At 44.1% G+C, this 25,327-nt stretch overlaps 1 protein-coding gene across 2 annotated transcripts in view; it reads right to left on the bottom strand.

Annotated features, from left to right (window-relative positions):
- The window catches only part of Pafah2 (platelet activating factor acetylhydrolase 2), a 31,388-nt gene extending 7,366 nt beyond the window's left edge, over nt 1-24,022 (bottom strand). Inside the window, exons 1-10 of one of the 2 annotated variants that reach the window (XM_004850624.4) lie at nt 23,962-24,022; nt 16,121-16,258; nt 15,074-15,227; nt 14,018-14,114; nt 11,772-11,840; nt 11,042-11,183; nt 9,860-9,973; nt 4,518-4,609; nt 2,683-2,853; nt 454-608 (exon numbers count right to left, since the gene is read on the bottom strand). In XM_004850624.4, the coding sequence (XP_004850681.1) occupies nt 454-608; nt 2,683-2,853; nt 4,518-4,609; nt 9,860-9,973; nt 11,042-11,183; nt 11,772-11,840; nt 14,018-14,114; nt 15,074-15,227; nt 16,121-16,210 (1,084 nt within the window). In that variant the 5' untranslated portion in view covers nt 16,211-16,258; nt 23,962-24,022. Of the gene's footprint in view, nt 1-453; nt 609-2,682; nt 2,854-4,517; nt 4,610-9,859; nt 9,974-11,041; nt 11,184-11,771; nt 11,841-14,017; nt 14,115-15,073; nt 15,228-16,120; nt 16,259-16,423; nt 16,533-23,961 lie in introns of those variants that run through there. The other variant, XM_087215536.1, reaches the window with a different exon arrangement.
- Between the last annotated feature and the right edge of the window lie 1,305 nt (nt 24,023-25,327).

Below are 25,327 nucleotides of genomic sequence, written 5' to 3'. Positions count from 1 at the left end.
AGGACACTTCCTTTGGGTGGAGGCTGGACCAGCGACCTCTAAAGGCCTTGCCAGTTAGGTGGTCTGTGATTTATGACATTAGTCACAATCCTTCCATGCTTGGTTTCTTTAAACCACTTCGATATATTTAGCCCAGTTATCATTATAACCTCCCTACAATGCCTATAAGGTGACTGGTAAGGTTAGATTAGGACAGACATGGTGGAGTATAGAGAAGCCAATGGCCTGTTTACAGTGAGGAAATCAAGCCGAGACAGTTAAATGACGAGGCCTGGGTCATTTGCCTAGTAAGAGTCAGGGTAGGATCTCTAAACTTTCAAGTAAATGTTTTTTCTATACTTCTATGTAACTCTCCTTCACTCAGGCCCCAACCATTATCAGGATAGACCACTGTGCTGTGGAGAAACTCGAGGGATCCCATCCCTGCCCCGCGGGCCCCAGTTCACTTCTTACCAAGGTGCTTCTGCAGGAAAGCCAACATGGCCCGCACCATAATCTCCTGACCTTGGTAGGGGTCCAAGCTCCCACGGGTTTGAGCGGATAAGAATTTACCAAGCAAGTTGCCAGTCGCAAAAGCAAAGTCAGTTTGACTCCGATGAATAGAGCCACTAGAGGAAAAGAAAAACAACTGGTAGGAGTCTGGGAGTTGGGCATATGCATATGCATCCACTGTGCACAAGGTGCTTTCCACACATTACCACATGTAATTTTCACACCAACCTTGTCAAGGACCATCCCCTTTGACAGAATCAGAGGAGGTAAGCAGTCTGCTCAAGGTCATGCCGATAGCAGGGAACAAGCTAGAATTTAAACTCAGGTGTGCATAGCCTCAAAGCTGCCGCAATCCCTAGACCACAATGCCTGACAATGCTGGGAAAAGGCTGAGCTTGATGGAGCCGGAAGAGAGGCAGGGAGGCTAGGTCTCCAGCACCTGCCATTCTTAGACGTTATTATAGTCTGTTTTGTCATGGCTTTCACTTAGTGGCTTCCAAATACTCACAAAATGCATTAGCTCCTTGTTAGGCTGTACCATGGCGTAAACAGAGAAAAGGAATTACTTGCTTTTATTTAAATAATAAGAAAAGTGAAGGCATGTAGCAATGAGTTTTTAGATTAAATCTTTTTGCTCTAAATACTTTTTGCGGGATTGAACCCGGGTTAATTTTGAGATAAATTACTCATAATTAAATTTACTACACAATTCAGTGAGGGATGGAAAATTTAAATGCTGTACAATCTGATGCCATGCTCCCAGGTGTAGTGGTCCATGCCTGTAATCCCAGCACTTGGGAGGATGAGGCAGGAGGATCACTGTGAGTTCGAGGCCAGCCTGGGCAACATAGTGAGTTTAAGGTCAGCCTGAATCACACAGTGAGACCCTGACTCAAAAACAAAACAAAACAAAACAAAAAACCCCCACAACAACAACGAACTATCTGATACCATGCAGAAAAAGTAATTTTAAAAAATGCATTCTTTAAGGCACACAATGTATAGAACAGTGAATACTCGAGCATTCAGCACTCAGTTTAAGAAATAATACATTGCCAGGCTGGGGGTGCAGCTCAGTGGTAGAGCCCTTGCCTAACATACATAAGGCCCTAGGTTCAACCCATAGCACTGAAAAGAAAAAAAGAAAAAGAAATACACACTGCCAGTAGCTAAGTCCTGGTTGTGAGCCCCATTCCAACTGTTTTCTCCCTTCCCTCCAGGTCACTACTGTCCAAGTCTAACCGGCTGGGGCAATGTTTCAGCAGGCCTATATTCTCCAATGCCATGAAATCAAAATGGAAGGAGAGGGCCAGGGATTTAGCTCAGTGGTTCCGCTGCCTGCCTTGCAAGCGGAAGGACTTGAGTTTGATCCCTGGTACAAAAAAAAAAAAAAATGGAAGGAGAAGGGCTGGTCCCAGGGGGAGAGGCTGAGCCAAGCAAGAAGGCAAGGGCAGAAGACACTGACTGTCAGAGACTTGTGTTCAGTCAGAGGTTTGATTTCTGCTTTCAACCACCTGACTGATTTCAGAGGTCCACAGGTTCCTGAAATGTGACCTGGAACCCCTGATACAGGTGTGCTGTTAGGCTCAAGTACAGGGCAGCAGCAAATCAGGGAGACTGCAGCCCTGCCTCTGTAGCTCCAAGCCACTTCCTATATAGTCAGTGTCCCAGAGTCACTAAAAACTGTTTGCTCTGTGAAAAATGGCTCTAAAAGAAAATCAACCAATAATGCTAGTGAGGAGAATATAGTTTCTCTTGACCAGAATATAGATGGTTTATGGGAGAAAATAAATTCTAGAGTAATATGTGTGGATTTAGATATTCATGAAAGTTCTAAAAACGTTCTGGTGAATCCTCACTCTTCAAAAGACCCAATTAGATTCCCAAAGAGGCTGGAGATCTCTGGAACCATCCAGACCCACATCCCTTCCTTGCCATCTCACAATCCCAGAGACTACCAGGTAAGTCCTGTCATAAAGCCATATAACTACTGAAGAAAATCACTGTAGGTGGAGTTAAGTACAAGAGAGGGGCAGATATGAAATTTGAAGAACTTAAGACAGCAATTCAGGAAGTACTCATATAGTTAATTAATGGGTAGAAAGTTCTGGATGATCCAGAAGAAAAGGGAGGCACAGTTGAGTGGAAAATGGGGAGGACACTGGAATCATGACTTTGGGGCTCACTCACAGGACAGTTATGATCCTGGACTGTTCATGCTGGGCACATATCTTCTTCATCAAGTTGACACTCTCCACTGTCTGGAATTTCTCAGCATTGATAAAGAACACAGGGCCCTGGGCCTTGGGGTAAAAGTCTTGTTCCAGAGGAAACATCCAAGCATCCAGGGCCACAGCACACCTGGAACAGGACCAGATATTTGGAGTTGCCACACAGAAACCCAGGCAAGAATAGTTAGGGTGGTGGAGGGAGGGGTGTGGTTCTAAAGACCCAGAAAGCCAGGAAGAGGGCACAAAGGCCCATTCCCTTCAGTTAGAATCTTGGGCTGGAGATCACTTTTACCTGTTGCCAAAGATCCTTCTAGAGTTTACACTCCCTGAGAACAAGAATCAGATCTCTTCCCTGAACCTAATCTTAGATGGCTGATTCAGGTGACTCAGAACGGCACTTTATTCATTTAACAATTCAGAGAGCCTACAGTGAACTTAACCTGTGCTTCTGATACAGAGCTATATGACAGCGTGCCTGCTCTCAAGGAGCTCCTATGCCAGCAGGGGAGGCAGACTGATGAGGTCTCAAAACAACACAGCTTACCACCCTAACTGCACAAGGTGCTGGATGAGCCCAGAGTCCATGTGGCTGGGGGGGTCAGGAAGGGCCTCCTTGGTGCCAAAACTATGTCACCTGTGGCCCTAAGATTTAGCACTCCCTCTCGACCCCTGTCTTCTCTGTCTCAATGAGAAATCTTCATATTCCACTTAAATGATAGATATACAAATGAAAAACCTCAATTTGCCCTTTTCTTTACCTCATGCATCACTAAGTCCTGAAAACTCTAAAACACATCTTGACTCCATTCCTTCTCTCTACCTATCCTAATGCAAATCCATCTTCTTTCAGCTTAATGCTGGCTCAACCTGCCTCCAACTGGTCTTCAGTCTGGTCTGGCCACAATCTACTCCTCATAGTAGACGGAAAGGTCTTTGTAAATGTAAGTAAGATTGATTTTTCTCTGCTTAAAATCCAATTATTCTCTGTCATACTTAGAATAAAATCTAAATTTCCTTATCCTGGCCAAAAAGTCCTGTGATCTGGCTCCTGCTAATCTCTGATCATGTCTCAAAATCACTGTCTCTCACTAGCCCCCCCCCCCCCCCCCCCCCCCCCCGCCGACAGCCACCATCTTGCCGCCTCAGGGCCTTTGTACTAGCTGTTCCTGCTGGCTGGAATAATCTTCTCCTAGGTCTTGCATAGCTGGCTTCTTTGCCTTTCAAATCCCTTTCCAGACCTTCTAATGTATCAGCCTGTTTCATTTTCCTCACTGCGCTTAGGCACTGGGGATTTTACTATCTGTTAACTTCTCTACTGGTCTATCTCCTCCCATAATAACATAATTCCATGATATATATCAGATCTTTCTTTCCTTCTTTCCTTCTTCCCCCCTCCCTCCTTTTTTCCTTTCCTCCCTCTCTCCCTTTCTTTCTCTTCCTGGTAAAAGGGGATTGTACCCAAGGAGCACTGAACTATGGCCTCAACCTTTTTACACTTGATCTTAGCCAAAAGGCCGAGAAGCAGTTCAATCTTTTTAAATTTTATTTTGAGACAGGGTCTCACTAAGTTGCCCATGCTGGTCTTGAACTTGTGATCCTCCTGCTTCAGCCTCTTGAGTAGCTAGGATTACAGATGTATGCCACCATGCCCAGCTAGATCTTTTTTTCTGACTTCACCATTGACTTCCCAGCCCCTTAAAGAGTGCCTAGGACATAATAGTTGTGTAATAAGTCCTTGTTGGGTGAGCGAATGGTATGTGGAGCTAAGAGCAATACCATCACCATGAAACTCACCGAAACTGGGCCTCCTTGCCCAAAGCCAGAATAGCTGTGGCCCCTCCAAATGAATGTCCCATCATAGCCACGCGGCTCATGTCGATGCTACCCTGAGGAAAGAAGAGAGTCAGCCATGCCAGGAATATTTTTTAGGGAATCCCTCAAGGGCAAGAAGAAGAATTAGTGAAGGAATGGGATGAGGACATGAGTGGGAGAATCCATGACATTCTTTAGACCTCTAGGTCTAGCTTAGACGTGGAGAGCATGCCCAGCATGCCTATGACCCTAGCTTTGATCCACAGCACAAGGGGAAAAAAATGAACCTCTTGCTTAGTAGAGAACAGACAAGGGGCCGGGGATTTAGCTCAGTGGTTCCACCGCACCCAAGTTCAATCCCCCTACAAAAAAAAGAACAGACAAGACAATCATCAGTATAAATGGTCTTCTGTAGGCAGGAATTCTGAGAACCAGATTTTCTACCTTTTCTTGGTAAATCTTACCAACTACCAGTACCTGGCCTAAGGTAGACATTCAGATATCTATGAATAAATGAACAGCAGAAGCTGTCAGGTTCCACAGTGGTGCATCAGTGCAGGAGGTGCTGAGATAAGAGGTGATCTCCACACTCTAGATTCCTTGCCTCATGCACTGGTCCTGGGGGATGTGACAAGGACCATGCTGAGGGTAGGAGGGGGGAGCTCCTGTCACCCTTCCACTTTGTTCTGGAACATGGACCACTTGTGCAGGAACCAGCTCAGGTTCTACCTCCTTTTTAGATATCTGTCCTGATTTTTATCCAAAGCCCAGGGGAAGAAAAAGTCTATTTGCCCTAACTGTTCTGCAAGTACCTATTTCTGGTTATCCTCAGAAGCCTTCAGGGCATGGTTATATAAAAAGCCACTGCAGCCACCTGCTAAGGGGCTTGGAAATCTCTCCAGGCTCTGTGGCTCAGTCTGCTCTGAAGCCTTGCCCCCCACAGCTGTCCATTGTTTCTATCCCAAGGCTTTGTACCTAAATCCTCCCCTTCATGCAGTTACCTTAAGATCAGGAGCTTGGGTAGATGGCCTCTTTAGTTTTTCTTTCTTTTTTTTTATTAGTGAAAATATTCATGTACTGTCAAAATCAGAAGTATATAGAAAAGTCTGCTGCCTACTCAGCTTCATTTCCTCATAGTGGCTACTTCCTCCCAAACAGGTAACTGTTTCTTACGTGTTCTGGCAGTGATTGCTTATACATATACAAGTAAACATGACCATATACTCTTCCCCTTTTTTGTTAAATGTTATATTCAGCATTTTTTTTTTTTTTTTTTTTGCAGTACCGGGGATCAAACTCAGGATCTTGCGCTTGTGAGGTAGGAGGAAGCACCACTGAGCTAAATTCCCTCCTCTCTTTTTGCAAGTGGTTCTTTGTCTAACATTTTTGTATAACAATATTAGTATTGGTACTGGGAATTGAATTCAGGACCTTGCACTTGCCAGGCAGGAGTGGCGCCACTGAGCTACATCCTCAGCCCTCCTTATCCTTTCTTACAGCTCCATTTGACTTCACCTTGGGTGGAGAGCTAGCTCATCATCACAGCTAGACTATTTCACCCGGTAACATATGGCCCTGTGATGGAGTTCTAGCCAATTGAATGTGACCAAAGATAATATATCTGTTCCCAAATCTGGTCCATAAAACTCTGCTGTACTGTTTCCTGTTTTGTTGGCTTACACACAGCAAATGTGGATTGGTGAGTCAAAGAGGGTAGAGCCCTAAGATAAAAGGAGCCAGGATCCCTATATTACCACTTATACAGGAACGCCTTGTCAACATTATGTAGAGAAAAATTTCCATTGTTATTAAACCACTGAAATATTAAAGTTTATGTACCATACCAATGTATATTGCTCAAATAATACATACACTGCTCCATAATCTATTAGCCAGTCTCCTGACTGGTGAACATTTGGGTTATTATCAATCTCTATTATGAACACTGGCATGAATAACCTTAGACACACATCACATTGCATGTGTGCAGGGGCCAGGGATTTAGCTTAGTGGTTCCAGCGCCTGGCGCGCAAATGCAAGGTCCCGAGTTCAATCTCTGGTACCAAAAACATTGCATGTGTGCACGTATTATAAGTTAGGTTCCCAGAACTGGAAACTGCTGGGTCAAAGAATATGTGCTTTCATAATGTTGACAGCTCTTGCCAAACTGCCTTCCATGGGGCAATTTGTACTTTCACTGCCAATATAGGGAATATTTATTTCCCTACAGCTTGTCAACAGAGGGAATAATCAATTTTTGGATTTTATTCAATCTGATAGGTGAAAATTTACTTAGCTTTTAAATTCTGTATTTCCTCCAAAAGGCTACACTTTAAATAACCCACCTGGACTACAGCCTGCTATTCCCTGAGGCTTGTCTCAGGCTCCCAGGCATGTGAACCCACAATTCAGTGCTCAGGACCCCTGCTTCTCTGCAGGGGACTGATGATGCTAAATAGCTAGGAAAGCACTCTAGACTCCACCAGGCAGATGCCTCTTTCTGGAGGTCATCAATAGAGCCTTTAAAAGAGATTTTCTAAGAGCCTTTAGGGGCACAGAGCACAAGTTTTGATATCAAAAAACCTCAGTTTAAGGTTTGACTCAACCACTTACTTAGTTGAGTAATTTTTTTATTTTAATATTATTTTATTGGTACATTTTAGGTATATAATATAATGACATTTATCATTGGAAATTTGCACCTTTACATAATCCATCTTGGTTCTTATTTTTCCCCTTCCCCTGCCCTCCCTTCAACTCCTCCATCCCTCCCTATTTACAAAGACTTTGTTTCCATTTTTTCATTTTCTCATATTAATTCCATTCCCTTCTTTCCTTTTTCCTACCCCTCCCACTTTGCGTTCCCCTTTGCCCCTTTTCTTTCTTTTTCACATTATCTATTATACCTTTTAGTCCTTATTTACACTTTCAGTTTCTCACACTAGAGAAACTATTCGGTATTTACACATGTATGTCCTATTTATTTCACTTAAGAGTATCGCCTCAATGTGCATCCATTTAGCTATAAATGTCTCTAATTTCTCATTTTTTATGGATGAGTAGTACTCAGTTTTATTAAAAAAACCACATTTTCTTTATCCAGTCTCCAGTTGATGGACAATTGGGCTACTTCCAAGTTTTAGCTATTACAAATTGTGCTGCTATGAACATGGGTGCACATATATCACTGTGGTATGATTCTTTTAATTCTTTGGGGAAGATACCCAGCAGGGGAATGCGGGGTCAAACGGGACTTCCAGTCCTAGTTCTCTGAAGTATCGTCATACTGATTTCCACAGTTGCACCAGTCTACACTCCCACCATTAGCTGAGTGATTTTGGGTAGGTCCTTAGCCTTTTGATCCTTGGTTTCTTTCAATGTAGAGAGGTAATAATACTGACTTTATAAGTTTGTGTGAGGAATTCTGATAACAGTGAATACTCAAAATGCAGTACATTCTTACTCGTGCAATGGAATATTACATGGCTACTGAAAATCATGCCATAGAAAAACATTAGTGTGAGAAGAATCTCATAGTGTTTTGCTAAGTGGGAAGAAAAAGGCCAGCTTTTTAAAAGCAGCTTTTTAAAAAATAACATTATTGTTTTAAATATACACACACACAAACTGGGCATGGTGGTATATAACCATAATCCCAGCTACTTGGGAGGCTGAGGCTGGAGGATCACTGTTATGGCTTGTATCTAGATATCCCCCTCACACAGTCATAGGTGGGCCTTTTTGGAGTCTAGAGTATGTGATGCTAGGATTAACTGTGTGGTGTTGGAATTAAGGGTGTCCCACCTTAGGTGTGGGTGGCACCACCCAAGGGACAAGTAGCCTAGAAGAACTACAAAAGCAGGCCTGCTGCTCCTGCTGCTTGCTGCTCATTGCTTGCTACTTGCTATTGCTGCCTTCTCCCTACCCTGCCACACCATGAACTGTTTCTTCTCTGCGATGTCCCCCTGCCATGCCACCCTGCCTTGGAGATAGCCAGCTATGGACTGAAACCTCTACAAACTGTAAGCCAAAATAAAAGTTTCCCCCTTTAACTTTGGATGTCAGGTATTTTGTCTCAGCAATAAAAGAAGTAGCTAAGACAATTACCAAGTTCCATCCTGGCCTGGGCAACTGAGGGGCTGGCAGCGGATGTAGCTCAGCAAGGGGCCCTGGGTTCAATCCCCAGTACTGTGCATGTGTGTGCACGTGTGCACACACACACAAACACACACACACGCAGAAATATAGATAGATAGATATATAGATAGAGCTAGAGATGGATAGATACACATGTTAATGAATCTTAAAACTAGAAAGAGAAACATCAAAATATTTTTTTTAAGAAAGTTTTTTTTCTTTATCCTTTTGTGTGATTTTTTTGGTTCTCTGAACAGAGCCTGAACTACCTTTGAAATTGGGAAAAGACTGGGTGGGGGTGGAGACTGTACCTTCACAGGCACTCAATCCCACAGCAAGAGTGGCTTCATACCCTCCTGGGAAGGTCCCAGGATTCCCTCAAGGGGAAGGAATTAGCCTGTAGTAGGCAGACACAGGTTGTTTGCTGCCCCACAGCTCTTCCCTGGAGAATGAACCATCTGTCCTCTATCCATGTGGCCCTGGTGGGGACCTCCATCTCACAGTTCAGAGTCCTGTGACCCTAAGTGGATGTAGCCCAGGTAGGTCAATCACAATACTCTCTCCCTCTAGCACAGTGATTGACCTGGGGATGGTGGAGAGGATGTGATTCACACTGGCCCAAAGCCTAGAACCTAAGAGAGTCTCGTCTCTTTTCTTATCTATCTATGTATCTATCTATCTATTATCTCCCAGGGCCTCCATACTGAGCTATATATCCAGCCGCTTTTTAATTTTTAATTTTAAGACAAGGTCTTAATAAGTTACCAGGTTGCTCAGGCTGGCCTCAAACTTGTGATCCTCCTACCTCACTCCCCCAGAGTGCTGGAATTACAGGCATGCACCATCATACCCCGCTCTTTTCTTTCTAATTCTGGAGCTATGAGTTGAGACACAAGCCTGGGTTGCTGGCAACTATTTTTCTTGCCTAAAGGAAAGTCTAATAACAATGAAGCCCACGTACACAGACAGAAACTGAGTCACAAGGAAAGGAAGGATGCCAGAGCTTTCACACAATGTCTGCAACCCTGCATCTACTGACACTGGCCTGAAGTTTGCCTGTGCTCTTGCTAGTCGTGTGCACCAGTAAGTTCTCTTTTGGGTTAAGCTAGTGAGGTGGGTTTGTTACTTGTAACCAAGAAAGTTCAGATGAATATTTGGGATCTGAGTCATACCAGTAGCTGCCATACCTTCAAAGTCATCAGATCCAACCCACCAGGCAAGATGTTGAGGACAGTCCTCCCTGCAGTGACTTCCTGCAGGATCCTCAGCACGTGCATGCACTCCTTTACCCGCTGGTGTACCTGGAACAGAGACAGGGTGATGGGAGCTGAAACACCCCACAACCATCTAGCACAAACCTTACTCCCCTAAGGGCAGGGTAGCTGCCCACATAGCTCAGCAAGCATGCCAACCCTTGAAGCTCACGAGAACACCACCTATGGCATAACGGGGTCAGCTCTATTGTTCAGACTCTGTCAGGGGGATCAGTGAGATGATGTACATGAAGCCATTTTAAAAACAAAAGGAATCAAGAATGCTCTTATTAGAAATCTAGTGCTGGGTTCTACTTGCCCATTTATAGCACATCTGTTGCTTTTGTCTGCCTAACACTTACCAGCCAACTCCCTTCTCCTGTTAACTCGCCTTTTGAGGATTATCCCTGCCCCAAATCTAATGAGGTATTTCTGCTTGGAACTTTCATTTTGGCACTTCTCCCCAGGCTATGAATTTCTCTCCAGAAGTTTTCAAACTCTGGCTTGGTGCAGGTATGGGAGACTGGGGACAATCCCTAAATAGCTCTATCCTCTGATGATGAGGCTGAACATATGCATGCTCAGACTTGTTAAGAGCTGTGATTCAAACCTTGGAAAGCAAGCCAGTTTACAGATTCACCCAATGGCAGAGAGACAGAGCTGAGCCAGTTCTCTCTGAGGGCAAGTCCTAATGGCATTTGAAGCTGGTTCCAGTGGCCTCCCCAAAGGTTCATGTATTAAAACCTTGGTCCCTAGGTGGCGCTAAGGGAAGTGATAAAACCTTTAGGAGGTGGGACCTAGTTGGAGGTCCTCAGATCACTGGGGACATGCCCTCAAAGGAATTAGAGGACCCTAGTCTCTTCTGCTTTGGGTTCATGAGGTGAAGGCACCACCACACACCCACAAACCACTGCCATCTAGCATCCCCAGAGCCTCAAAGCAATGGGTCCACCTGACCTTGGACTAGAATCTTCAGAACTGTGAGCTAAATAAACTTTTGCTCTTATAATTAGCTCAGGCATTTCATTATAGTGATGGAAAGCTGATTAATTCAGCGGATACAGTACAAAGAAAACAGGGTTATTAACTCTCCCTGCCCAATTGTCATAAGCCTACCTGGGGATTCCGAACATGGAATTCCTTTTCCCCTTCCTCAATTCGACGATGAGGGATCCATTCCTCCTCTAGTGACTCATTGGAGGGCTGGTTCTCCCCTGGGGCCTGCTTGCAGAAATAGGTAGCAGCGGCTGACTGGTCCCTGTAGTACACATGGCATCAGAGAGAAAGCAGACGTACTCATCAGCTTACTTCTTTCCTTTACCAAATCCTCCCTTCCAGCCAAGATAGTTAGGCTCCCCTTTGGCTGGCTGAAGGAAATCTGGGGACAAGCAAAGAAGAGTAAAAAAATACGAATTCTGAAGAAGACCTGGGCTTGAACCCTGACTCAGCTGTGTCAGTTTCTGCAAGTTATCTTTTTTTTTTTTTTGGTACCGGGGATTGAACTTGGGTCCTTGCACTTGCACAGCAGGCGGCCAAACCACTGAGCTAAATCCCTGGCCCCTCTGCGAGGTATCTTTGAACTCTGGTTTTCTCCTAAACTAAAGCACCGTGTCTTGTTAGGAGAATTAGAAATGATACATTGGGCCTGGGGGTGTAACTCAGTGGTTGAGCACTTGCCTAGCATACTCAAGGCCCTGGGCTTGATCCCCAGCACTATAAAACAAAACAAAATCTTTTTCAAAAAGGAAAAGAAAAAGAAATCATACATTGATAGGGAACTAGACTGTACCCAAGCTCAGTGCAGGTACCCACTCCATGACAGGTCATTGTGACTATCATCCCTCACCTGTGCTCTGGCACAACCACCACAAAGCCACGGGAGGCCAGCTCCATGCAGAAGGCTGAATACAGTGTCCTAGTGATTCAGAAAACAACAGAGAAAGGGATCAAAAGAATGGCCTCACTTTCACCCCCATTCCAACCGTCTCTGCTAGTGGCCATCTCAAAGGACTAAGCAGAGGAGCCTGGTTTGGGGTAGCTCCTGCAGGGGCTCACTCCAGCCGGCAGAGCCCTCCTCTCCCAGTGTCTCCATGTCCTCCTCCAGGAAGTCCCTGCAGGTCAACCCACCCAACCCCACTAAGTCAGCCCAGCCCCAGCCCCTAAATGTGCTTTGGCTATTTCAATGTGTATATACTGTATGTCTTCCAAATCAGTTGTTATGTTCCTTGAGAACAGGGACTCTGGCTATTTCTTTACTATGCAAATCACAATTTAGCATGTAGATTTTTTGTCTATCTTCAAACTTTCCACGAAAAAAAAAAGAGAAACATGGCAAATACCACTGAGCACCTACTACAAATGCCTGTTTTTCCCTTCTTCCTCAATAATAGAAACTGATTTTTGATAACACTGTCAAAACGCTGTATTTTGCAGCCTCTCTTGTAAGCCAGGTTAGTCTGTGTGGTTAAGTTGTAGCCCAGTATGGTGCAACAGAAATACAGTACTAAATTTAAAAGTAATTTAAATTTTTCTAGCAGATATATTTTATTTTTATGTATTTTTGTTGCTGTTGTTGTTTTTTGAGACAGGGTCTGGCTACGTAGTCCAGGCTGGCCTTGAACTCACTATGTAACCCAAGGTGGCCTTCAACTTGTGGTGATCCTCTTGCCTCAGCCTCCTGAGTACTATGATAGTGCATACCTGTAATCCAGCACTCTGGAAGGCTGGGGCAGGACTGAAAATTCAAACCCAACCCAACTCGGGTGACTGCCTCAAAATAAATGGGAGGGTGTGCTGGTTACAACTCACTATGAAATCCCTGGGTTCAATTCCCATTACAAAAGAAAGAAAGAAAGAAAGAGAGAGAGAGAGAAAGAAAGGAAGGAAGGAAGAGAAAAAAGGAGGACTGTTTGTCTCCATATGTCCCTCCTTCCTCTCATGCCCAAAGCTCAACAGATGTCTACTGAATGAATGAAAATGCAGCAACACATAGCACTTACATTCATGTGATTAATTTTTTTGAAATTATTACTTTTCAAGCACCATCCTAGGCAGTGGGAGTGACAAAAGACAGACAATCTCTGCCTTCATGGATTTTAGAGACATAAAAAATAATTATAGCTGGATGTGGTGGCACACCTGTAATCCTAGCACGTTGGGAGGCTGAGGCAGGAGCATCATAAACTCAAGCCTAGTCTGGGCAATTTAGTGATTTAGTGAGACCTCATCTCTTTCTGGGGGTGTTTCTAAGAAAATAAAATTCAAATTAGACCTTAAAGGTAATTTGGAATTCAGGCAAGAGATGACAGGGAGAACAGAAGAGATGACCAGTACAGATAAAGACCTCAAGGCAAGAAATAACACAGTTCCTTTAAGTAAAAGAAGGTCAACTTGTCTTCTCTCTCTCTCTTTTTTGTACCAGGGATTAAACTCAGGACCTTGCACTTGCAAGGCAGGTACAGTACCACTGAGCTAAATCCTGGCCTTCTTTTTTTTTTTTTTTTTTTTTTTAACCAGGGTCTCACTATGTTGCCCAGGCTGGTCTTGGACTCAAAATTCTCCCATCTCAGCCACCTGCGTAGCTGGGATAGCAGGTGTGTGCCACAACACTAGGCTTCTTTGATTTTGAAGTCCAGTTTATTGCCTTCCCCAAAAAAGTGGGAAAAGCTAAAAGGAAACTTAAGAACCCAATCTTCCTATATCAATTAGGATTTGGGCAAGTTGTATTTAACAGAAAATTCCCCAACAATAGTGATTAAACATAATAAGGTTTCTCTCGCAGACAAAAGCTAGAGGTAGACAAGGGGTGGCAAGTAATTGTTTTAGCTTCTGGGCTATAGCACTGGAAGACAGTGAAAGTACCCACTTACATAAAAGCTAGTAATGAGAAGTGAAGGGTGTGAGGCTCTATCGGATAAAGGGGTTTTTGAGAGGCCTTTGAGAGAAGATGGACACAATGCTTGGTTTGAAGCAGATGGCAGATGACACCACCTGGCACATGGAAACATTCATGATTCTGCCCTGTAAGGATAACTTGAGACTCAGCACTTGTTACTAAGAATATGTTAAGGTCTGGGTTTCAGAAATTCTTACCTGAAAGCTCCTAGGCCATGGGAGAAAATGATCAAGGGGTATCCAGAGTCCTTTGTCTTAAAGGGGCCATTCCAGCTGACAGGCAGGCGACAAGATCCTGGCAGAGACATGGGCTATAGAATTTCTGGCTCCCCAGAAGTTATAATCCCAAGGGCAGACCAAGCACAGGCGTGGCAGGCATTTGTGTCTCTCCCACTCTGGAGAACCACAAATTGCCCCTAAGCACTCCAAGGCAATCATCACCTACTCTTTTCCTCTTTTCTTTTCTAGAAAGAGTGAACACAAAAAATGGGAAGATAAATCCAAACAGGTGCGTGAAGCACAGTGGCGGATCACATGCTCATGCACAAGGCCCTGGGTTCCACACCCAGCACCACCAAAACAAAAAAACAAACCAAGCAAACAAAAAAGGCAATACTCAACATTCTGGGGCAAATCCTTGAGATGCCAAGGCAGTAGAGTTCCTGGGCTTGGGACCTTTTGGAGGAAGTGGATGATTCAAGAGACCCCACCTAGAAAAGGGGAGGGCTAGAGGGAGAGCTGCAGGAGGCTATCTGCTCCCTGAGAGTTAAGAATGGCCAATTTACACAACAGCTGGCAGAGTGGGAATTAATAGCTGCTGCATAAAGAACTCACAGCTGCCACTTATGGGACCCATTCAATGTCCTAAGCACTGCACTAGAGGCTTTATATACATCCCATACAACCCTGCAAAGGCAGGAATTCAGATAAGGTAACTTGTCCAATCCCACCCATTACAAAAGGGCAGACTCTACAAGCTAAAAGGTACGGTGTCAACCTGGAGATCTCCTATGGACATAACCAGGCAACAAAGAAAACACGTAGCAGGGGCCAGGGATTTAGCTCAGTGGTGCTGCAGCTTGCCTTGAAAGTGCAAGGTCCTGAGTTCGATCCCCAGTACCAAAAAAAAAAAAACACCTTTATTGGGCCGGGGATTTAGCTCAGTGGTTTCGCTGCCTGCTGTGCAAGTACAAGGACCCGAGTTCCAACCCCAGTACCAAAAAAAGAAAACACATAGGGCCAGCCCAGCCTTACCCACAGCCAGGCTGAGCAGCAACCCCACCCAGCGCTTATTAAACTGCAGGTAATCAGCCAGGCCAGTGCAGTACTCGGAGCGGGGAATCCACAGTGGTTGCTCCGTGGTCTCTGCTGCCGCTTGGCAGGGGTAGAAGAGTCGAAAGAAGCTCCCCTGTAGAAAAGAAGAGAGCAGCAGCTCAGAGCAAAGTCCAAGCACCAGCAGACTTTGCAGCAGACACACACTACGGGTGTTTGTGGCTCTAGCCAGGAAGGGCACCAACACAGGGACACTTAGGTTTCATTACCATACCTGGCCTTCACTTTCAGGAAATCCAGAAAGAAGCAATTTTATTTTCAGCACACATGAAAGCCTTGTATTATTTCAAATAGCCAACTATTTTGAGTTACATCTTGGGTGGAGGGCACTAAATATTTGAGTGCTTGGGGCACTGAAAGATTTAAATCTAGCCCTGAGCTCAGGCTGGAAAATGTCTGGGAGCTAGAGATTGGCTCTCAGGTACAGTAGACACTAATTTTATATGGGAGTAGCTGAAGGGCTACGAGGAAGTGTGTGCCTCTCACAGGGAAGAGGGGAGTCCAAGGGCCAGCAGAGAAAAATCTAGACAATGGTGGAAGGAAAGCCCAGAAGAAGCAGGAGGGAAACATGATGGCAGGAGAGGAGATGAGAGGAGTCAAGGGCAATGACACATAGCCCTGCTCTTCTTATACATTTGCATTAGGATGAAATAAAAAAACCTTTCCATAATTAGGCATCTGCTCTCCAGATAGGGAAGAGGATCTGTGAGCTGTCTCTGAAGCTAGGGCCCATTTCCTCCTAGCTGAAGAAAGAATCCATTGTCTCTGTCAACTGGGAAGTTTTCTAATATAGTACTTGGAAAGAAGAAGAAAAACATCCAGGGAAGGCAGACCCACAGCTAAAACCAAGTCCAGGCCAGCTGTAAGTCGGACTCCCCTACCTGGAACTGGATACCCAGACCTGTGCTCATGAAGTCACAGTGCAGGCAGGCCATGGAGATGTACAGGGGTGAGGCTGGAGACACCTACCTGGAGACCCTGGCCCTCCATCACATCCCCACAGCCTACAAGGTGGGGTCCGGAGACAGGTGGAAAGCACATGGACTGGCTGGTCCCCATCTCATCACCAGGTGGACCAAACGACTGGAGCGATGCTAAACTTGATGGCTGGAAGGTGAAACACAAAACAGCCTCTTGCTGGTTTCTTCTTAGCTTCTTGTTCCTTATGAGTCATATGCCACCCCTATCTACTTCCTGCCCTTATCATTCCATCCTCCCTGCCAGTCACTCATTATATCATACAGATCATCTATTTTGCTACAATGACTTTACCAGGGTTTAGGGGAAGATTTTTTTTTCCTTGTAGGGTAAGAAGATGGTGAAGAGGAGAAAGAACTTCCATCCTCTTCAAAATCCTCCAAGGCCAGGGATTTAGCTCAGTGGCACCACACCTGCCTCTCAAGCACAAGGTCCTGAGTTTGATCCCTGATCTCCAAGTGCTTACTCAGCACCTACTATAGCAGCATAGCAGTAACTGCTGTAGAGACAACTGGGACCTTGCCCTCATCAAGCTACTAATAAGTTCTAGTATTTACTTTTCAGCACCATGCTAAGCACTGTATGTACATTATCTCACTTTGTTCTCTCAACAACTCTCTGAAACAGGTAGTATTAAGACCTGTTTTATAGAAGAGGGAACTACAGCATAGGGACGTCGAATAACTAACTCCCCAAGTTCCCCTGCATAAGGGTGGCAAATGCAGGTCAGGCAAATCTAGACACTGAGCTTTTAAATATGACTGGTGCCGGGCTGGGGATTTAGCTCAGTGGTTCTGCCACCTGCTTCGCAAGTGTAAGGACCCGAGTTTGATCCCCGGCACAAAAAAAGAAAAAAAAATATGACTGGTGCCATTTACAGGGTGACTCAAATTCTGACCTAAATTATTGATTCTAACACAGCACTTGTGTGGGGCCTTGGAAGATGGGGAGGTTTGGCGAGGCAGACAATGGGAGGAAAAAATTTCTAGACAAGACATAATGGAAGAGCACAAAAAGGTAAGAGGTCAGGAGTATGGCATGGGCAGATCAAATGGGAGCCTTCCTGGTGACAGATATGCCGGCTTCTGACTAGGTCCCAGTGACTTCACTGCTTTCTAAACTGCAGCTAATGCCATTGTTCCCTATCCTTCAATTTCTCAACACCATCATCATCATCACACTTAGTCTGCCAGGAACTCTGCCAAGTGCCTTACATCTATTATTTAATTTAATCCTTAAAACAGTCCTCTGATATATGTATTATTAACTCATTTTACAGGTGAGAAAACTGATGCTTGCTGAATTTAGGTAACTTACCCAAGAACACACAGCTAGCAGAACCAAAATCATATCATGGACAGTGTGGCTACAAAATGGAGATGTGTGCAAACATCCCAGGATCCACAGCCTGTGCCTTAGGTGGGGCTTACCTCTCCCTAACCTCAAGAGGCAGGTCCAAAATGACCAGAACCAATAGGTATTTTTTAGGCCCTGGGAAGATGTGGACAAAGAGTGGACACATAACATTAAATTGGTCCAATCAGAATAAAGCTCAAGACTTTGGTTTGATGGCCGAGGTGAAAAACATTCTTTGCTGTTTTGAACCAGCGTGATATACAGATGTCCCTTGTCAAGTGGCTTTGAACTATTGCACTCAGTTTGCCACCTTTGAGGATGAGGCTGCCCACAATGGATGGCAGAGCTGGAAGAATCTCAGAAAATAAGCCGCATTCATGAAAACATAAAAATCCCTGGATTGAACCATATCTGACACTTGCCCCACTCCTAGACTTTCAATTACCTGAATCTATAAACTCTCTTTCTTGTTTAAGCCAACAGAATTAACAGGGGCTGGGGGTACAGAATGCTTGCCTAGCATGAACAAGGCCCTGGGTTCGATATGCAGCACCACAAAACAACTAAAAACATAGAACAACTAAAAACATAAACCAACAGAATTTAGACTTTTATTGTTTACATCCAATAAAAGCAGCTCATAGTGTTAATCATCACATTCTTTTGCTTCCTTTAACATGCTCTGGGAGGGTTCAGAGTTCAAGTCAAAACATGCCAGGGTGAGAAGAGACCCCAGAGATCATTTCTGTTAATCCTCCTCACAATCATCTCCCCCTCCCTGCCCAGTACCTGTATACACTTTACTGATAAAGAAACCAAGGCCCCAGGAGAGTATGTGAGCTGGTCAAGGTCACAGGCAGAGCCATTATTACTCAGATCTGCTGACTGCCAACTCCCAATTGTCCTGTCCACTGGAAATCACTCCCCCTTATGGAAAGCCCCAAATAATCGTAACATCACTCTATTTAACATTAAAAGATAATAAATGATTTTATGAGCCCACGAGTTCAAGACTAAAGTGTGGGCCACATAGCAAGACCCTGTCTCAAAAAATAAAAAATAAACTCAATTGTCTTAAAAAAAGGAAGCTAATGGTGCTGGAAAAACTGGGTTTCAGCTTGCCAAAGATTAAACTAGACCCAGATCTTTCACCATGCATTAAACTAAAATCAAAATGAATCAAAGATCTAAATATTACGCCGGGGATATAGCTAAGTGGCATCGTGCCTGCCTCGCGAGCACAAGGTCCTGAGTTCAATCCCCAGTAGCAAAAAAAAAAAAAAAAAAACAGAAACACTAAACCTGCTGGAAGATAGGTTAGGTAAAACTCTTGAAGACAATGCCATAGGCAAAGACTTTATGAACAAAATCTCAGTCGCACAGGAACTAGCACAAAGAATCAACAACTGGGATCTAATCTTATTAAAAAGCTTTTGCATAGCAAAAGAAACCACCAATAGAGTGAAGATACAACCCACAATGTGGGAAAAAAATTTTCCCAGCTGTTCCTCAGACAAAGGACTAATATCTAGAATATATAAAGAACTCAAAAAAAATTAGAAACCTCAAATTTAAAGACCCAATCCAAAAATGGTCATCTGAAATGAATAGACATTTCTCAGATGAAGAAGTAGAAACAGCAAATAAACATATGAAAAAAATTCAACATTACTGGCCATTTGAGAGAGGCAAATGAAAACAATGCTAAGATTCCATCTCACTCCAGAAAGAATGACTGCTATCAAGAAATCAACTAATAACAAATGCTGGCAGGGATGTGGGGAAAAAGGAACCCTTCTCCACTGTTGATGGGTGTGTAGACTGGTGCAACCACTATGGAAATCAGTGTGAAGATTCCTCAAAAAACTAGGATTAGGGATCCCAGCTATTCCCCTCCTTGGTATGTTCCTGAAAGAATTAAAAGCATCAGACCACAGCAATACATGTGCACTCATGTTTATAGTGGCACAGTTTGTAATAGCTAAATCTTGGAAGCAGCCCAAATGTCCATCAACTGGTGATTGGATAAAGATTTTTTAAAAATAAAATGGAGTACTATTCAGCCATAAAGAAAGATAAACTAGGGCTGGGGATTTAGCTCAGTGATTCCGCCGCCTGCCTTGCAAGCAGAAGGTCCTGAGTTTGATCCCCAGTACCAAAAAAGAAAAAGAAAAAAAAAGTAAGATAAACTAGAGACACTTATAGCTAAATGGATGCATGTTGAGGCTATACTCTTAAGTGAAATAAATAGGACACACGTGTAAATACTGAATTGTTAGGTCCCAAGTTCGATCCCCGGTACCAGAAAGAAAGAGAGAGACAGAGAAAAGAAAGAGAGAAGAAAGAAAGAAAGTAAGTAAGTGATCTTCTGGGCCAGGGATTTAGCTCAGTGGTTGTGCCGCCTCGAAAGTGCAAGGACCCAAGTTCGATCCCTGGTAAGAAAAAAAAAAATACTGAATTCTTTCTCTGGTGTGAGAAACTGAAAGTGCAAATGAGGATCAAAGTGTATAACAGATATTGTGAAATAGGAATAAACTGTTCAAAGAAGAAGGAGAATGGAGGAGGAAAGAAGGGAGAGAAAAAAGTGAAAAAAGAAGGAAAAAACAGAAACAAAGCTTATATACATAGGGAGGGGTGGAGGGATTGAAAGAAGGGCAGGACAATGCAAAAAAAAATAAGAACCAAGATATCTCACGTACAGGTACAAATTCCCACTAATGAATGTGATCATAATGTATACCTACAATGTACCAATAAACTTGATGAATAAAAGAAAGAAGAAGCAGCTAAGCTCCTGATGTAGCCAGAGTAAAGGATGAGAGCTCCTCAGCCACAGCACCTGACCCTTCTTCCCCTCTTGCCGCTGAGGATGTGCGAGCGCACCCACACATGACCTACAGCTGGGCCACTGGACACGTGTCACCCACATGACACTGAAGCAGGGGCAAATTCCAACTGTCATAAAAGAGTCAGATAAAACAGCAGAAGAGTTCTGAGGAGAGAAGGCTCCCTAAGCCTGGGAGCAGAGGGCAGAGGAAGATGGGGAGGGCTAACTTTCAAGTGGAAGAGTGTTCAAAGGCAGAGTGTTAAGAAAGCACTCAAGAACCACAGTCGTTAGTGATGGGCTCAAGGGGAGAAAGGAAAGTTGTGACAAGACCTAGAAGGTAGCAGAGACTCAAGTGCCAGCCTAAGGAGCTGGAATCTGCTCTGGGAATGAAGTGGTGGGTGGGAGATAAATTACACCCAAAAGACGCACACTTAAACTCCAGCTCCTCTGCTGCCTAGTTTGCTCCCTTGGGCAAGTTATCTGACCTCTCCAAGCCTGATTTTGTTTGTACCATAAGAATCCTCTCCATTCTCATGAGGTTGCTATGGAAATAAAGTGAAATAAAACATTTAAAGCACCTAGCTTAGTACCTGGGTCTTAGCAAGTACCCAGTAAATATTTGTTGATTGTGTGAAAAGCAGAAACAAGAGGATTTGGCAACTGAATGGATTTGAAAAGTCAATGGAGAGAGAAGAGCCAGATATAATCAGGTTTCAGGATTTGGTGACCAGGAAGATACTAGCTTCTTAAGGGAAGAGACTTGTCTCATCCAGCATTGAGAACAGTGTTTGGAATAGGAATCAGAATAAGTGGACTTAAAACACACACACACACTCACACATACACACACAAGGGGTGAGGGAGAGGCAGATCATTTCTGAGAATGTCATCAATTAAATTCTGCTTGGAAATAAAAATAATTGCCCAGAGTGAGGCCAACATTAAAATGAATGTGTTCCTTAGGCTCACAGATTAATCCCCAAGTATGATAAGATGGAAAAACCCAATTTGATTTAAAATTTTGCCAAAATGACATCTACACAGAACAATCACTTCTAATAAAGAAGTGCCATGGAATTTTCCAAGGAAATCTGTCCAGATGTTGCAAAAATTCATAGTAGAGCCTTTCCATTCATCAAGGTCCAGTGAGATCTCTATGTCCTCTTGGGGGAGCTTTCCCAAGCCTCCAACTTTTTCTCCTCTCCACTCTAAGCATGGGCCCCATCACCTGGAAACCCATCACAGGCTGCCGTAGGGCTGTTCTTGGATTAGTAACTAGTCTAGAAGTTTTCAATCAGTGATTTGTCTGCAACAGTGATTCATGTGAAATCTAGATCAGAGCTTACTGAACCTATAGTCTAACCCCCCGGGAAACTTTTTATTTTCCCCTCAGTACTGGGGACTGAACTCAGAGGCACTTTACCCGAGCCCTTTTTATTCTGAGACAGAGTCTCACTAAAATGACCAAGCAGGACTCAGACTTGTGATCCTCCTGCTTCAGCCTCCTTTACTGCTGGGATTATAGGTGTGCACCACCACGCCTGGTTTCTCCTGGGGAACTTTAAAAAAATGTGTGTTCTAGGGCTCCATTCCCAGAGATTAATGATTTTTTGAGATGGAACCTACAACCTTGCACATGCTAGCCAAGCACTCTACCACTGAACTATATATATCCCCAGCCTCCAGTAGTTTTTTAAGCTTCCTAGGTGTTTCTGCTGAGGAAGGCTTGAAAACTGTTCCATATAGTTGATTCAGAGATGGGCACACAATCAACACTTACTGTATGCTGTTTTGGCCTCCTGTTTTGATGACAATTTCACTGGATATAGTCTCCATGACTACCTAGAAGCATGTTCCTGCCTGTTGCTAGGCCTAATTTTATGCCCCACATACAGCTGGTCTCAATAATTAATTTATCCAATGAATGCTATTCAATTTTACACAGATTTATGCCTTTCTCTTCAGATATAATCCAGGGGTAAAGACTGTGTTTTAGACTTCTTTATAAGTCAAACCATCTATCCGCAGGCTTTCCAAATAATTGAGACTTGATAAATGTACCTTCCTTTGGTTTTGATTTAAATCCTCTCCATTTCTGAGGAATGGAATCTTTTTGATCTAAAAATAAGGTTACAGGGTATAGTGGGGAAAGACTTTGATGACTCTGAAAGTCACCCTTGCTAATTATTAGCTGTGAGATCTTGAGAAAGTTCTTTAAACTCTAAAACTCTGATAGTGAATCCACTTGATAGAAACAACTACTCAGGATGTCAAAAAGGATTAAACAATGTATGTAAAGCACTGGCTGTATAAAAGGCACTGTAGCCATGAAGTAGCTATAACTTTAACTACATGACTTCTCTGAACCTAAGCTTTCTATATGTAAAATGGGAACACTTCATAAGTGAAATTTTATTTATTTATTTTTTGGTACCGGGGATCAAACTCGGGACCTTGCGCTTTCGAGGCAGGCAGCGGAACCACTGAGCTAAATCCCCGGCCCCCATAAGTGAAATTTAAATAAGGAAATTGACATTGTCTAGGGCCTGGTACATTTTAAGTACTCATAAAATGTCAGGAATAATGCTATGTCTCTCTTTCAACATACTCAGTTAAGGTCTCTTTCATTTTTCCTGGATTAAACCTATTGGCAAAATGGACTCTTACCTCTCAGTCTTTCCAGGCCCGAGATATCCCTGCCAAAGCCAGAGTCTACAAAACAGGCCCGGAAGAGCCCTAAGGGAATGGACAGGGCTTAACACTGCAGCTGTCCTCCTGCTGCCCACTACCAGCGTGTGGACCTTTCATCACTGGCTCTTTCAACACAGAGTCCAAGATGAGCACCTCTCTAGTGCTTCCTTTCAGACAAAGCTCCCTGGAGACTAAAAGCTCATTGGTTTCTCTGATCTTTAATCTCCGGAGGAAGTGAGGAAATACCACCCTGCTCGTAGATGGAGACATCAAGGTTCAAGGAACAGGCTGAAGTAACAAGGTGGCAGAACTTGAAACGCAGCCCTGATAGGGGTGTTCCAAGCTACTAATAAATGTAATAAACAACTTCTGTCGCTTGTGGAGGCCTTACAGTTTAAAAGCACTTTCACACCCATTAGCTTACTGGATCCAATACACAACTTCTTCCTCGACTGATGGTCATCTCCATTTTATAGATGAAGAAAGTGAGTCCCAGAGAGGTTGTACGACTTGTCCGAGGTCACGGACAGTGGGACGTAGAGCTGGACTAGTACCCAGTGGGCTCACTTCCAAGTTTCCAGCATCGTTAAGAAGAAATGGGACCCTTCTTCCACCAGCATGAAAAACAGGACAGTGAGCGTAGAGTGAAGCACACGAGGTACGGAGGACACATAAAGAAGTCTTGATCTCGGGTAGGTGAGGCTGTGGGGTCAGGCTGGGACCGAGGTCTCCGAGAGGGATTCCAGGAGTGCCAGAGTGAACCAAGAGGTGAGAGAAGGGGGGTTAGGGTGTGGGTGGATACTGGAGGTGTCTGAATGGGACCCAGAAAGGACGAAGATTAGAGGTTAATGTGCAGTTCCTGAGGTTGAGAGACGAGGAGCCCATGAATCAGACTGGAATATGAAAAAGTCTCCAGGCAGCTCAGTTCAGAACAACAGCTTTCTCCAATCAAACTTACCCAGTCAAGGTGATCCCTCAGAAGCAACCTCAGATGTTTCACTAGACGGAAACGAGAAACCGCCCAGGAGCCGTGGCCCTTTGGTAGTTGTAGTTTCCAGGACTCAATATGGACGCTTAAAAGCACGTTCTGCCTCTCCGCCTAGAACTATAACTTCCGAGGTGCACCGCGAGAGACCGCACCTAGCAACCCCAGAACTACAATCCCCAGAGTTCTCCGCACGCGAAACACCCGGGGATGCAGTGCGATTCCTCCCCCTGGTGGTAGTCTAGGGAGCAGCCGGCACGAAGATAGGTTTCAGCGGAGGATTATTCTTTATAGCTCCGGTAAGTAACCCTCCGCCTCACCATTCCTCAAATAGCTCCCAGGCATGCCTAGAAATAACCCTGATTTTTTTTTATTCTCAGGAAAAAGAGGAGGAGGTCATGGATTGTTTTGTGTTCCCCTACTCTTTGCTTCCTGTGAGACTATGAGACTGATGATTCATGTCAAAGGTGTTTACCCTACCAACCTGCAGCTGTTGACAACAGGGATTTTCCATTGTTTGTCTCTCTCACTAGCTTCGATCTAGGGAGTAACCTGAGATGTCAGCAGGTTCACATATGTCCTTTCATTCATCTTGCACTTTACTCCCTTATGGTAGTTCTTAGGGGATACTCTGGTGGAAAAGATACTGTCTCTAGCCTCAACAGAATTCCCAGACTAGCAGAGAATTCACACAAAGGAATAATTACAAACAGTGCTGTGTGCTCTAATGGAACAAACAGCGAGTGTGGGAGCCTTAAAGGGGGACACCTGCCGGGGACTGAGGAAGAAGGAGCTGTGACCTCATGGCTTCCTAGAGAAAGAAATGATAACATTGAGACCCGAAAGAAGGAACTTAGCCAGGTCTACAGGAAGTGTAAAGAATGGTAATTTAGTGTTTGCAAAACACAGAATGTGCTGGATAAGAATGGGGAGAAAATTACCTGGGATCCCACCCTCCAAAGTCCTGTAAACTTCCTTAAGTAATTTGGATCATTCCTGAGCTCAAAAACTTTCAGCTGCTTTCTAGGACCTACTGAATGAGGTTTCAGCTTAGCTTGGCATTTTATAGAAAGGGACAACAATGGCAAAGTTGGGACTCTGTGCACCAGTAGGGTAAGTAATCCTGGTCAAGTGGTGAGCCCGTCTGGTTGATCGTTATCTTATGCATGGTGAGGTTCTGGGAGCGATACCATCCTGGAGGGGAGCTCATCATCATGAGATGATGGCTCCTGCTGAGGAGACAGTCTTGGTTCCTATCATGGGGTCATTGCTTCTGCTTGACCTTCTGCTTGTGTCAACATGAGATGGTCTGCAAGGCTCTGATATTCCTGGAATTTAT

Source organism: Heterocephalus glaber, unplaced genomic scaffold (genome assembly GCF_053883595.1).
Source record: "Heterocephalus glaber isolate CG9 unplaced genomic scaffold, H.glaber_assembly_v1.0 deba00001452, whole genome shotgun sequence".
NCBI lineage: Eukaryota > Metazoa > Chordata > Mammalia > Rodentia > Bathyergidae > Heterocephalus > Heterocephalus glaber.
The sequence above is the reverse complement of the archived record's forward strand: the minus strand, read 5'-3'. Positions and strand labels throughout refer to the sequence as shown.